At 43.0% G+C, this 15,415-nt stretch overlaps 1 protein-coding gene across 5 annotated transcripts in view; it reads right to left on the bottom strand.

Annotated features, from left to right (window-relative positions):
- Window positions 1-15,415, bottom strand: part of AGAP1 (ArfGAP with GTPase domain, ankyrin repeat and PH domain 1) — a 290,576-nt gene that overhangs the window by 99,277 nt on the left and 175,884 nt on the right. For all 5 annotated transcript variants that reach the window (XM_010713236.4, XM_085228640.1, XM_085228638.1 and 2 more), the window contains one exon: window positions 8,867-9,035. In XM_010713236.4, the coding sequence (XP_010711538.1) occupies window positions 8,867-9,035 (169 nt within the window). The remainder of the gene's footprint in view (window positions 1-8,866; window positions 9,036-15,415) is intronic.

Consider the following 15,415-nt stretch of genomic DNA (forward strand, 5'->3'; position numbering starts at 1 on the left):
GTAAAAAGTCAGTCTCCCTCCTGCTTGTAAGCTCCCTTCAAGTACTGGAAGGCCACAATGAGGTGCCCCCAGAGCCTTCTCTTCTCCAGGCCGAACAAGCCCTGTTCCCTCAGCCTGTTGTCATAGCAGGGGACATTTTCAGGATAAACACTTTTGGTAACCTGCTTAATAAGAACAACAAAGCATTCTGGCCTTTTGTCATGTTCTTCTTGTAACGGAACAGGACAGTGAACAGCATTTCAGCCATTCCTCTTGGTGTATTTCCACATAACAAAAATAATACAGTGAATCACCACCGGGCAGCAGGTATTTTAATGGACACGTCACCAACCATGCTGCCCACTAATTACAACTGTACAACAACAACTGAGAGAAACAAAATGCAGATTACCTCCATTCATTGCTGCATACACATCTGTGAATTCCCACCAAACTGCTCAATTGCAAGAAGTTTGGTTCAGACATGCAACCAATATGCTTTTGAATTTATGAGACAAGAAGACACCGCAGGAGACGTGAGGAAGAACTAGATTTTTTCTTGAAGCAGCAACACATGAGACCTGCAGAAAATGGCTGCACAGAAGCACAAAAAGACTGGATTGGATGAACTATGCTATCGCTATGCTTTCACTGTGACCACGTTTTATTTGTGTTATGCTCTTCATGTTCACTATGAGCTTCTCTTCCAAAAAAAGAAATAAACCTCTTAAGGCCAGAGGGCTCTGTTCACCAGCTGTTAGAACTAATGAAAAATACATTAGAGTTGTGGGTCAGGAAATCCTGACTCTTGATATCAGAGGGTTAATTGTTTCAAATCACGTTGGGTCAATTTATGTTGCAAGTACACTGCATATTCTTGAAATGTCCTCTAATTCATAAAAGGCACTGCAAGTAGATTAGACCAGCAGTTGGTTGCCTGACAAAAAAAACAGACCCAACAGTGCTCCCTGAAGTTTCTTCAGGCATCAGGGTAAAAAAGAAAAGTGAAAGAGGCCATTTTGCTAGCTGCAGAAATATGAAAAGTATTCCCCTACCCCTCTCTTCAATTCTGTGCTAAGTTTCTGAATTAATTGCCAAAGCTGTGCAGAAATCTTTCCAGTGAACAGAACTTTCACAAGAAGTATCTTAAGCTGTAAGAGGTGATACTTTTGCTTCTTTGCCTTTTGCTTCCCAACAAATATGAATGTTGGAACAACAACTGCTTTTACTGCGTAAAATTTGGGAATGGCTCTTTTGGGTTTTCTATGTCAGATCCCGGCATCCATCTCTTAAATACACATCCTTCTTCTCGTGCCCAGCACTGAGAAATGGTTAAACCACTACTTTACTCTCCCGACAGATCCTTCTTTTCCCATTGAGCTGAGGAGCATGGCAAGGCAAGTAAGAAGCCATGCTTTCAAGGAGAGCAGCAGAGTGCCAGAGAGATCAAAATTCTCTAATCATGTTCTTGAGTGAGGTTATTAATGTGGGATAGATTGCTCAAGTATTGCCACGGCTTCTGCTTCCTTCTAACTGCAGTGTTCAAACAGCACACTGTTTCTGCATTGGGCTTGTCGGGGACCTAAAATAATTTAAGGCAACTCACATGGTGACTGAGAAAAGAGTGAGATGATGGTATCTTTCCAAAACACACTCCCTGGTTTCAGTACTGAAAGCTTCAATACGCTGACAGCGAATGACTTGCTTATGGGATTCACTCATTGTTACCATTTTTCAGAAGTGTTTATTTTCTGTGCAAGTTCCCCAAAGATAAGCAGCTATTAATGCAGGAAGACCTTCCATCCTGCAGCCTGGCAGGGCAGCCTCTGAGAACCAGGCTTGAGTTAGTAGCATGCAAACTGAGAAGGGTCACTACTAATGAACAAACAAGCTGATGCCAAGAAACATCCTGGCAGTGAAGGGAATGGTGCTGGGAGTATAACGAGAAAAACTATTTTTCTCCGTGCACGCCAAGCCAATGCAGCAAGTGGGGAAAATTAAGTCATCTGAGGAGATCTCTCTTCTAAAAGAAATTAAACCCAACATCCCCACAAAATGCTCCTGCTCAAGATGCCAGACCTGTCTTGTAGGCAGGAAGTTTCCCCTTCCCAGCAGGCACAATGCTATTTTTTTCAGCACTTTCAACAAATAGAAGTAATAAATAAGATGTGTCACTTTCTGGGGTCCGGCTTGGGGTTACTCGCTTGCTAAAAGACTGCAACTTTAAGACCCAGAGGTGACCATTTCACATTGATAAATGGTTTACTTTGTGTTGCTGTTAGTTGCTTGTTATACCCTGTTAATAACTGTGAATTAGACTTTGCAAAAATAACAGAAAACCAGCGAATTCTGAGATGTTGTGCTGCTTGCACGTAAAGCCAACCATGCACAGGGCCTGAGGCAGAGGCACTACATGTTCTTTATACCTCTTACAATCCATGGAAGTTAATAATAATGGAATTGAGAAGCGGATGGGGACCTCACCTGTCAACAGATGTACCTGGAAGCTGAGTATGATCAACCCAAGCAACTCGGGAACCTTCCCAGAGGGCTGAAGGTCCGACCCTCATCCTGGGAGCAGCACGTGGATGCTCCTCCAGGTAGAGGGAAGACTGGGAGTACTCAAGTGTCTTCTGGAGTCTTACGAAATTGGAACAAAGAAACTTTATTTTCGGAAATGAGACAATAGATACGTGATATCACTCTTTTTTTTCCATATAGCTCTCGCTGCTGTAACAGCAGCTAAGTGAATGCATGTCTGCAGTGTGAGCAGTTTTGATAAACAGCCTCTGCGGGCCACACAACGGGGATAATGTATCCTTAAGTACTGCCAATGAGCTGCCATTCTGCACAGCCAATTACTTCTGTGCGTCTGTCACTCAAAGGAAAAATGACTGAGCCCATTAGATCAAACCTTTGTCACTGTTCCTAATGCACTCTTAGGCCTCATTAATCTGAGGGAGCAGCAACACAGCCGCCGGTGCCTCATTGCCTCCCCCACAACAGGCCCACGTGAATCTTCTCATCTCTCCCCCAAGTGCGCGGCGTTAATCAAGCTCTCCTTATTACCCCGGTCCCTGTCACGGCGGAGAGCGCTCTCTCTCCTAAATGCTCTCATTATGGCCCATCTTTAGAGCCGGCTGAGTGGAAAAAAAAAAAAAAAAAAAAAAAAAAAAAGAGCCAGAGAGAAAGAGAAGAGGAAAAAGCAAGTCCGATCGCATTAATATTCATGACAATAATTAGTATTCTAGGTCACTGAATATTCATGCTATTAGTTTGGTTTTTTATGGGTTTGCTGGATGTCCTGATTGCTCGAGTGTGGAGGAAAACAGCATGGTTGGGACTTTAGATGTCAACGGCAGTTCAATACTCAAAACACATTTGTGAATTTTTTTTCCCTTTTGGTAAATCAGCTTCAACCCTCCTGATGGCTTTAATATTTTAAAATCACTGGAGGAAAAAGAATGAGCAATTTCACAAAGGTCTTAACATCCAACTGGTTAGCATTACAACGTGTAACCATCAGAACTCATCGAGATTGCATCGGATGGACAAGACGGGGCTGTGGTTTTTATTCCAGATACGGTGCAGCAGAAGCATAAAAGCAACCAGAGTGGAGCAGGCATGGCCTGAGCAACGCCTGCCTCTTGGCTGGCATCCTCACAAAGGTTCACGACATGTTCCTGCTGTCTATCCAGCTCATCACCAGGAGATGGACACCACTCACCCGCTGTAGAAAGGAGGGATCGTAACACAGCTCCTTGTCTCCTGAAAACCCAAGCAAACTCAGTCTGTCCAAGGTTTAACAAAGGTAGTGTTTTTATCAAATACTGACTTAGGACTGTTTGCCCCGCTCCCTTTTCCTCATATGATGGAACATGCATAACTAGAAGTGCAAGTTTGTCTCTGCTTCTAGAAAGCACAAATCCTGGCATGAACAAACTGGGCAAGATGACCTTGAGGGATCACCCTCTAATGGGATGAGAGGGAAATCTCCAGCACACTTACAGTCTGGCTTTTTTCCCCATCCAAACACGGAAAGCAACAGTTTCTCCTTTCATTCACTACAGCTGTATATCACTGAACTAACAGCAAAGCCAACCAAATGGAAACCTGACTTGGATGGCCAAAACTAAGCCACAAACCTGAGCTTGTGAGCTGTGGTAGAACTGGAAAACTCATGCTCAAGCTAAAGCACACAAAACATTTCAGGTTAAGCTCATACTACAAAATTAGTACAAAGCACCAACCAACAACCACAGGTTTTATATGGAAAACCTGGAAAGCAGTCCACTCCAACTCAGCCTGATTCCAAGCACTTTGGTGTGAAGTAAGATTTCTTAATGACCGCTGTATTGATTTGATAGATGGCCACAATTAATAACAAATGGAAATTCCCCCATTTATAAAAATGTGAACACGTGGTTCTTTCAGAATGTGTGAAATGCCACACATACTTAGCAGATAACAACCTTTAACATCCTTAATGATGGCTATGCAGCTAACACATTTTAGGAGGCTGAAAATACACTCACTACTGTAAGTAAGTTTAATAGCAGCAAATTATTTAAACGAACTGTTAATCAGGAAGCAATTTATGTCTATGCTATTTTTAGACGTGAACTTTCTACACCAGCAGCTCCTGCTGTGGCTCTGGCTTTGGGTACACCGGGCTTACGGGATAGAGAGTGGCCCTGTGGTTTGGAGCCGTGCTTGGAGAGCTGCAGCCTATGGGAAGCACACACAGGATCTGTTGGGAAGGACAGCATCCATGGGAGGGACCCAAGTGGAGCAGGGGAACGGAGTAAGCACATGGAGGAGTGGCACAGGCAATTGCCCAGAGGCTGAACTGCATGGTGCTGACTCTAACACGGCTTTGATGAACTATCAACTGCTGGGTGCATCTGAAACTGAGAAGGTCCACTACTTATATCCCCTTCTAAAGTGCTTCAAGAGAGATACACCACAGAATGATCTTCAGCATCATGTAAATTTAAGTTAAATTTATATTAAATTTACTTAAGCAACGTTCAACAACTTTGATTTAAAAGTAAAATATATTTAGAAACATTCTCTAAAGGAAACAAGCTTTCATTTTCCCAGCTCACAGATTTCTCCCAAATTAACAGGCACCTTTCATAAAGCCTCAGTTCAATATTTGCTATTTCAAACTTGCATATAACAAACGTGGGACAGCCCCCACCCCTCTGTACTGACTTAGGAGCAGTGGGCACACAGAATCTCAGAGTCCAAAATCTGTCAGAGCCCAAACACACAAAACAAGAAAGCCCAGAGGCCAGCTTTTGCTTTCATTGTTTCATGGCAAAACATTCAGACAGAGTAAATGCACCTTTTTGTGAGCTAGTTGCTTGGCTCTGCAGCAACAGGAACAGCCTTACTTTATACTCATCACAGCCCTTGTGCCAGTGTAGAGCAGAAAACAGTCATCTTGGCTTCTCCTTCATATACCCTCCTAACGGGCATTTATTTCCCTTCCACCTCCGAAGTGGAGACTTGCAGGAAGGGATGCAACCTGGCTTTTGTTGTTGACTGCCTCCCAGAGAGAGCTGCTTCCCTTCCAGATGTTTGGGATGTAAACACGCTCACAGATCAGGCTGCTGTCACTGAGGTGGCTGTTATATGCCTGTGTTTATCAAGTAGTCTTCAAACCACGAAAACAACCCCGTTCAGAGAGGTGCCACAAAGCAGCACTAAGCTCCGTGTGCTAGGAATGACGTGCTCTTAAACTTCTTTTACATGTGACAGCTATGCTAACAGATTTAAGAGACAAACCTTCCCTTGCTACTTGACCATTAATAAATCCTATCGCCTTGAAACTGGGTAAATCCCTTTTGAATTCAATGGTAACGTCTCCCTAATCAGCTTAATTCTGTCTGCTATTCGTCTTGTATGAATTCCTGCATACCGTGGTCAACCTGAGACTCAAAAGCAGAGTACCAAAACCTTCTCATGTTACTCCATATTTGGTTCTCAGCTGAAGTTCTGCCACTCACAAGGAGCAAACAGCACGGCCAAGCTCCTGTCACACAGCACTGCTGGGAAGCACCTTGGGAAAGGTCCTCAGTGGGCTGAAACACTGGGGAATTTCATCAGGGAAACGCTTCCAGTAGGCCTTTGCTTATCACTACCTATGTGCTAAGAGCTTGATTTCCAGGAGTGACCTCAGACATTGTAACTGAGTGCTGGTACTCTTCTAACACCATATCTTTTTACCCATACACAATTTCATAACAGCAGAAGGAAAATCCTGACCACATCAAACAACTCACTCCTAAGCATGGAGAATATTTCCACATCCCAAGTCTGCACTGGCAAAAGCACAGAAGAATACAAAGCATCACTGTTCCAGGGGTGAGGTGCAATGTGATGCAGTTAGAACATCGCATATTTGCTAATAAAAAGAGCAAATGTTGATTTCTTCTGGGCTTGGCCCGAGTCTCCTTGGCACAGCAGATCTGTGTACACAAGCTTGTCAACAGCAAAAAAACATAACACACAATTTCAGTCCTGCCATCAGTTTTAAAATATCACTTACAACGAAGACAACATTTTGCCAGTACTAGCAACTGAGAAAACGCTCTGAGACAGCATGACAGACAGAACAAGGGATAATTTGCAAATATTTTTAGCTGCATGACAGATGAGTGTGGATGCCAGGGCTCCTTCTGGCACACCAGGAGCTGAGCCATACCTCCGGGCATCCCACTGAACAGGAGCCGTGACCCCGCTGCACACAAAGCACTGCCAGTGCATGTGAGAACAGAAAGGTTCAGATTGCCAAGCCAGGCACAGCTTGTGACTTTGTCTTTTTACAATACTAACACTCCCAATGTATTTTAAAATCACTGAGTGCAATGCAACTCTTTCTTCAATCTTAACTGAATATGAGAGGATTGAGAATGACGTAAGGAGTGACACACAGCTGAGCTGCTGCTGGGTAGACTCCTGATCAGCTGTAATACCTCCAGTGATCACTGCTTGGATCCATCAGCTGTTGACTGATTTCAATACAGCTTGGAAAACACAAGTTGGCTTTCTTAATAAAGCTCCTCTCTTGATGCTGATTATCTGCACAGAAACGCAACCACCAGACAGATCAGAACCAACCCTTCCATCTCACCAAAATCTTGGCCACCTCCACACCCTCTGACACCCAAAGTGGGCACAAAGCAGCAGGTAGAAACCCATCATCCAGCCCATCTTCACTGCTCCCCCCAGGAACTTATAAAGATGTATCCAAACAGTCATGCCAACCCTATAGTCAGTCAGAAGCATCATTAATACACTGATATTTGCTTTATCTACAGGAAGAAAGCAATGCAAAAATAAGCAGGTCAACATCTTGCTTAAGGTTGAAGATCAGCTGCACAAGAGAGGAGGTGAAGGTATTCAAGTGGGTAATGATAAAGAATCGGGTTCTCCTTTCCCTGGTTACACTCTCTCATATGCTTGGAAAATAGTAATTAGTTTAGAATTTTAATACGTAAATACCATATTAAAAACTTCTATTACCATGTACTCCTGCATATGCTTTCTGAAACTTACTTCTCTGGAGAAATAAATAATTTCTGACTGTTTAAAGCCATTCAACTGTCTTAAAAACAGAAGTCTTTTTGCTGATATATTGACTGAGTCCAGCACTTCTCTTCCTTAAATAACAGGAAATGCTGAAAAACAACCTGCTCTCCCAGTCATCTTGATTAGAAAACAAAATGTAAAACACGAACCAACCACGAATAAGTTTCTCCTACGAACTCTTCCAATGACAATGCCAGCTCCACACCTCTAGAGGCACAAGTCACAACTTGAAAAAGACTCTGATGAAATCACACTTTAAGACATATCAAGTCCCCAGCCCAACTAATAGAACATGCAATGCAAGAACTGTTGTTTATTGTTATTCTTTTTTATTTAAACATTTCACCTCGAAGAGCAGCATCAGAAGTTGGATGGAAAATCCTCCTTACCCCTAAAGTAGGGTAATTTGCCCTATAAAAAGGCAGAGGTTCACACTGTGGCCTGAAGCATAAATAACCATTACTATCCAAGAGAAGATCCTTGAATGGGTCTCCTCTTGCCACGTTCTTTCCTACAGTTGCTCATTGTACCTACTAGGGTGGACTGCACAGAGATAGAAGTGTGCTTGGATGCCTTTGTCAGCCAGTTCTGGAGATGCCTATGTTAGTCATAACTGGAAAAGGCACTTGGCTCTTTATGGATGTCATCCCAAACATGCTGACAAAACTTCTATACCAACGCTATACTGTTAAGTGTTTTGCATAAGCTGTGTGCTTTGTAAAATAAAATGTCTTAAACGGTTTTTCTCAAAGCAATTTTTAAAATCCATTTAGCTGTATGGACAAGTACTTCAGCGAACAATAAAATTCTTTGTTTAGAGCTCACAAAGAGCTATAAACTCCTCCCATAAAGAAAATAAAATGGCCTTCTACAGAAGAATCTCACTGCTGGAAAGTCCAAAAATTATGCATCCTTCTAATGGTGGAAGCAAGTGGTGTGGTTGCCACCAAGAAGCCACAGCAGTCCTTTCAAATGACATCTCCTGTTTTTCCACAGTATTAGACTTAATGAGTCAGCAGTAAGGTCGCATCAGTTCTAGCGTTGGTGAAATTACGTCAGCTTTTAGCAGGTATAAAGTACCAAATACAGAAGATGGATGTTGAAGGTTACTAAAAAATTTAGAATCACTCGTGGAGGCCAGATCACTAGCCAGAGAAGGCTTAAAAAGCTGCACAGTAGCGGTCACTGAGATTTTTAATTAAGAAATCTCATTCCCATCCCAGTGATAGATGACAACTGCCTACACGCAACTGGAAAAAAAGCTCTTCCCTTGTTTGGCTGGTATTACCTGAATTCGGTGAGATGTGTAAACTGCTCATGTCCTTGGAAAGGCCATTTGTTTTGGGACTGGAGATGGGGGCACAAGCTGATGTAGCTCGAGGCGGCCTCTTTCCAGGAACTTTCACAGTGGTTCTCAGCAAGTCAATTTCTTTCCCGTGAACATTCTGCATGTAGTCCTGGTAAGAGGGAAAAAAACAACAACAAAAACCAGAATCAAACAGGTAGTTCTGTAAGCATCAGATCAATTAAAACACTGCTTAGTAAGAATGCAGTCCTGTATCTGCTATTATCCACTACACTGTTTTCCCTTTCCTTCCATTTTCTAGTTAATACAGTCCATGTTAGTAACAGCAAAATTCAGGCTGGATATTAGGAAGAATTTTTTCTCAAGAGAGCAGTGATGCAGTGGCACAGCTGTCCAGGGAAGTGGTGGGGTCACCAACCCTGGAGATGTTCCAGAACAGTGGGAATGTGGCACTGAGGGACGTGGGCAGTAGGTATGGTGGAGTGGGTTGGGATTGGACAAGATTAATTTTATTGCTCTTTTCCAACCTTAATGATTCTGTGATTCGAAGCCTTGAGCTATTACACCCTCCAACAACTAGCAGGGTAAGTGGCAAGTCACAGCATGGCTGCTTTTGAGCCACAGATGCAACTTTGCCAAAGACAATGACAAGACTAGGTTGACTGCCTCTCATGAACACGTTTGCTTGGGTATCCTCTCTGTTTCACCAGTGTTTCATGCAGTTATTTCTTTCTCTATAAAATTTGGCAGAAGTTCATTGACAAACATCGACAAAGTTACTAAAGGACACTGGCTAACTGGTAAGGTTTCTGAAATTACAACACCGTCTCCTTAGATTATGAACCTTCCTCTATACATGGGGAAAAAAAAAAAAATCACAGCAGGAAGAAAATTATGCAAATCGGGTCTGATTAGAGAAAACACAGTAAAAGTTGGAAGCCAGAAGTGGAAAAGGCTTTTCCTAATTCTTGTTTGAAAGGCACACAAAGAGGGAATAAGAAAATCCAATAACTCGTGTCAAGGCAATGGCCAACTGGCTGCAGCTGCTATTTTCCAAGAAACCTGGGAGAAAGTGAGCCGTGCTGATCCTTACACTGGAAGAATATGCTCAGGATTCTGCACTCCAGCTTCAGCTGCACACTCTAAATTGCCTGTGGGCTTCTTCAGATGAACACAGAGAAGCAAATGAGCCTGGTTTTTTTTTTTTTTTTTTTTTTAATCAAAGGACAAATGACAGTTCATTAAGGTAAGACAGACACTGAATCTGCAATCCTGTGGTACACCAGAAGAGATGCTTCCAGTAGAGATGGCAAATTTTAAAGCCAGAACACAAAACAAGATTTTCACCTCCCAGTACATGCTATTGTGGCTACTGACACTTCAGAAGACAAATAAGTGAAGCTGGAACAAACACAAGGACAACCACAGAAAGAAACAGACTGTACGCTTTGAGAGGAAATGCAGGACAGGTCGTACAACACGCCAAAATGAAGGACAAATGCTATATAAAAAATATTGTACAAAATACAATGTGGGTGGATGTGCCCCAAGAAGAAAATGGCAGTGTGAACCAACGACTGGGAAAATAAATTGGCATAAACTCTTGAGTTAAGCTGGAAACCAGGGGAATGTTCCTCTTGAACAATGTTCTGTAGCAAAAAGCCTAGTTTCTTTACAGGTAGAACTTGATTGCTTTCCAGAGAACCGGGTGATGCTCTGTGCCTGCACAACCAAATACTTGCTGACAGTGATATTTCTTTCAGTTCTTTAAGTGCTCAGGGCAAAATTTAGTCAGACTACACAGTATTATACAGAAAATCACAGATATTAATTAGAACAGTTCCAAATCTGCAGCTTACAGGCCTCTATGTATGACCACAGTGTCAATTCTACAAGTAAATACCAGCACGGACTATAGGCAGACTCCAGATCTAAATCACTACTGCCATAACACAGGGAGCAATCAGCTCCCTCATAAAAATCCCTCCACCTCTGACAGTTTTTACAATACAAATTATAAATTCTGTTCAAAACAAATCAAAACTTACTACTCAAATGGTGCTCATTTCTTCACACCTAACATTAATCCGTGGTACAAAATAGAAATTAGCTTTTTTTTTTTTTTCTCCTCCTTTTTTTTTTCCCCAGCTGTTTGGGAATTGAGAGTGAAAAAGGGAAGTCCAAGCAATTCACTGAGTGAAGAAGCAGAGCTCTGCTTCTACAAGAAACAAAAGCAATGCATTAAAATAAGCCTCTTAAGTAGTTGCTAGATAGAAATGAACAAAGCAGATTCAACTATAAATTACCAAGTTGATGAACTTTCTAGTGCAGTCTCAGTTCTTTACAAATTAAAATACAATGACCAGAATGTAACTGAGCATTTATGGTTTATGGACTCTAAAACGAGGCTGGATCAGACAGCAACCAAACCTCAGCGTGTACTTTTTGTTTAACATGCAACAACCACGCTGTATCTGATATAAATTTCATAACGAAGACTTTTGCCCAAGTTCTTCAAATGAATTTCCCTACTACAACCAGCGAGATGTGACAGGGTGTTATTAAAGCACTTTTAATTGAGAGTAAAACGGGCTTAGGTGAGCTATAAACAATTCAGGAGAGTCAGTCAGTGCTGGCAAGCAGGAAACAACGTGCTGCAGCCACATCATGATTATATGGAAGTGCCCGAACAGAACAGATGCCACGCAGGTATTAATGTCAGCTTAAATATTTATAGGGATATATCAAATGTAAACAATAAAGACTCCTTCATTGTGTGCAAGATGCATAGCGATAATCTCTGCGTTCCCTGAGGAGGAGCAGAGGAAAGCACCAAGTCTGCAGCCAGCTCACCAGCCACCCTTGCACATGCTCCTTCAGATTGCACTCGGGGAATAGAAGTTAAAACTACAGAATAATGTGGCGGCCTCAGAAGCCCAATGTATGGTTTGATCAGATTAGAACAGATGAGGGTCTTGCTGTCATCTGGAATATGCCGTGTTAAAGAGAAGACAGCAAGCCTGATTTTGATATGCAAATGTTACAGATATAACTCCCCTAGATGTTAGTTGTGGAAAATGCTGATCCAAGAAAAAAGGGGAAAAAACCCTTTAACAAGGCATGAGGGTAATTCAAAGCCAAGTACTTTTAAACAGCACTTAACAAGTCCCTAGAGCCTACTCAACAGCGGGCCACCCCAGAAGTGCCATCTTCTGCCCCTCAACAGCTTGAAAAAGTAGTAATTGCAAAGCCATTTGCATTTTTCTTCTCAAGTTGTCCACGTTCATCATTCAGCAAGGCAGAAAAAAAGCAAGCAGCACCACGGAGGGAATCCTCCCCAGACATGCCAGCAGCACGGCGAGCCGTGTCCCCACGCCCTGCTCCCGCACCTTCGCCTGCGCTTGTTTTTTACATTTCGCTCCTAATTATGTTGCATCTATTGCCATACACTTAATTAGCTGCATTAATGTGATTTCTTTTCACATAGTCAAGCAATTAAGAGCTATGATTGAGTTTCATTCAATTAGCCTCAACAAACATGCTAATTGATGTCCCAGATGCAAATGAGGTGCAATGAGAGAAACCTGCTAGCAATTGAGAGCTGTGGTGGGGAGACCCAGGGCTTCGGGCTGCTGACAGAACCCGGCTCAACATGGCGGCCTGCTCTGTGGAGAAGGAGCGGGGTGCCTCAGTGTCCCCACGGGGGTGAGAGCAGCACCGCATCACATAATGTTGTCACTAACCCTCACCACGATGGCTGGCAGCAGGGAAGCACTCAGCATCTTCCTCCAGCTTGGCACTGCGAACCACAGTTTCTTTATCCCAGGCCTGTAGGAGGCTGCCATCTAATCTCCGAGCCTGTGAAACACTGCACAGGTGATGGCCTACAGTTATCAGCGACTGGCAGCTTCATCTTAGTCAGCTGTGGGGCAATGCTGCTGCTCCACTAAGGCCAGAACGCATCAATCAATCAATAACCCCTAAAAATACACTCGCTATATTGATTCTCATTGCTTTTCATCCCGAGGTTACTGTTAGTGGTTTGCTCAAATACTGGCTTGCTGAGGTGTTAATTTGACTACTCAAGGCCATTGACCATTATCTCTAGGACTAAATAAACTGTTAAAGTATCACTGAAAGTCATAAAAGCTGCATTGACTGCAGATAACACAAAATATTATCTGACGGCACTACAAAATGAATTGCCTTGAGTAAAAAAGAATGATATGCCACAACACAGAAGAATGTAAAGTACTTTAGTTCTGGTCTTAATACAGCTTTCCATTTACAACAGCAGAAATTGATTTAACCAACTCAGTGAATAGAAGCCTTTCAGACATCCATAGGGAGCAAACAGGTATTACATTTTCTGAACAGACATACCAAAAATAAACACTGTTAGTGTGGAGTTGTCTTTCTGTTTTCATTGCCGGCGGCTGTTAAACTAGCTGCCATGCATTGCAATGGCTTCTGATTGCCCAAGAAGTCTCTCCACTATCAATGCAAGCTAAAACTTGGTTACATGATGTGCCCAGTTAGCTGCCCACCTTCTCCCAGTCAAGAAAGGGGAAAAGCTGCTTGAGCAGCAGCACCCACCAAAAAGCCAAACATCTGCTTTTCCTCAGCTATGCTCAATGGATGTGTGGCCCCTTTCTCAGGGGAGGAAGTTTGCATGGACCAGGTGAAAAGAAAGGCAGATGGAAGCATGGGAAGCTGGGACTCAAACTCACCCCCATCCAAGTTTACCACACTGACCTCAGTACTTTACAAAAGGACATCGGAGTGTGCAACAGCACAGTTCCTCCCCAGAATGAGCCTTAAGTTACTTAAGTTACATGGCTCACATTAGTAATACTCAATATCAAAGCATGAGAATTTTCAGATGGCTCTAATACAAAAGACAGACCACACAATCACAAGGTTCGGAAGGAACCTCTGGAGATCACTTAGTCTTGTATTTAAACCACAAAGCATTTCATTGTCAGTGTACTGAGAGCAAGAGTACTGAATTTCTGAATATAGCACTTACCAATTAGTACTCTGAGGATTAAATACCCCCATGTTTTTCTATGGAGCTATATAAAGTGGGAGTAGAAGTTCTTTAGAGTAGATATTATCTTCTCGATGTGCACAATTACAAAACACCTACAGGGTACCACAAAACAAGTACCTGAAGAGTAAGAGCTGAACCATTTTATTCAGGCAGAATTCTCCTGCATCAAAACACCCATGTGGTCAGGTTTCGAGCAGGTAAATTGAGTTCCACTCTGGTAAAGGCTGTGACTGGCCCTTTCTGACCATACTTTTGTCATGGGACTGCAGTGAAAATGCTAACGCAGTGCTGCAAACTTGTCTTCTTGGCCAAGGAACCTCACCAAGAAGACAGAAGATCAGTTGCAGAAACTAGGACCTCTTCTGGCTGGGCTCAGAAAACGGAGCTATCTTGCAGGGAAATCCCTTTCACTGGAGTTGTATTTCTGCATCTTGGCACTAGGTGAACACGACTCAAAGTTCACCTCTCATCTCAGGCTTGTCCTGTGTCACATCATTAACTTGTTTTAAAACAATCTCCCTCCTAAGGAGCCTTCACATACCTGTCCCACTGCCACACTTTTCCAGTGCATGATGTACCAAACAAGACCCTCTCCCAGAACGGTATTTAATCGTACCAAAATAAGAATATGAGACTTTTTCTCCTTTTGAGTTATTAAAATAATAAGTCTGTTTTTGCAATGCTAGGAACGAGTCCAACTGGATAGAAAGCTAGAAATTCCTTCTCCGATCTGCCAATGCTTCACCTCAACATGAGAGAAACAGCTTCATATTCTGCCAGTTCCCATCCTTAAGTTGTAGAGCACAGCCCCCAGGCTCAGCGTGCTGTGGTTGAGACAGTGTTTCACTGATCAGAGGTAGAACAAAACAAGAGACCCATGCTTTTGGAAAATCCTCCTAAAGTCTGAGGGCAGCACCCGTTTTGCACGCAGCTTCTGCTTTGTGAGCTGAGGGTAAGCAGCAACCCACACAACCCATTGTTCACCGTCAGCAACAACTGCCTGGGAAAACAAAACCAGAGCCCTTCCTGCAGCCCAGAGCCAACCCCAAAGTGCAGGCAGACCGGCAGAGGGCTGAAGCCCTCACTTCTGTGTGTGTGCAGGGCAGTCAGACATTTTTATTGCAAAATGCTGTCTGGAAAAGATGCAAAACAAAATTGCTAAACTGCAAAAAGAAGAAAAGGGGGGGGGGGGGAGGGTTGGGTGGGGAACAAAAGGCCCCCTTCCCTTTGCTTATTGAGTTCAAAGGCATAACATGCAGCACCCTGCAGCAAATGGGAAGCTACACTAATTTTAAAGCCATAAAACGCTATAAAGTGCCCTGCGGGGCAGGACTACACTGAAGCTAGTTGCACCTAAATAAGACATGGTTCATTTACTTCGCAGCTTAGCCTAATGTAATCATCAGTGGATTTCTAGCCTAGAGTTGTAACAGGCAAATAGCCGATACTGCGGAGGCGACACTCCCAGCCATTGAGGG

Source organism: Meleagris gallopavo, chromosome 7 (assembly GCF_905368555.1).
Source record: "Meleagris gallopavo chromosome 7, MGAL_WU_HG_1.1, whole genome shotgun sequence".
Classification (NCBI taxonomy): Eukaryota; Metazoa; Chordata; class Aves; order Galliformes; family Phasianidae; genus Meleagris; species Meleagris gallopavo.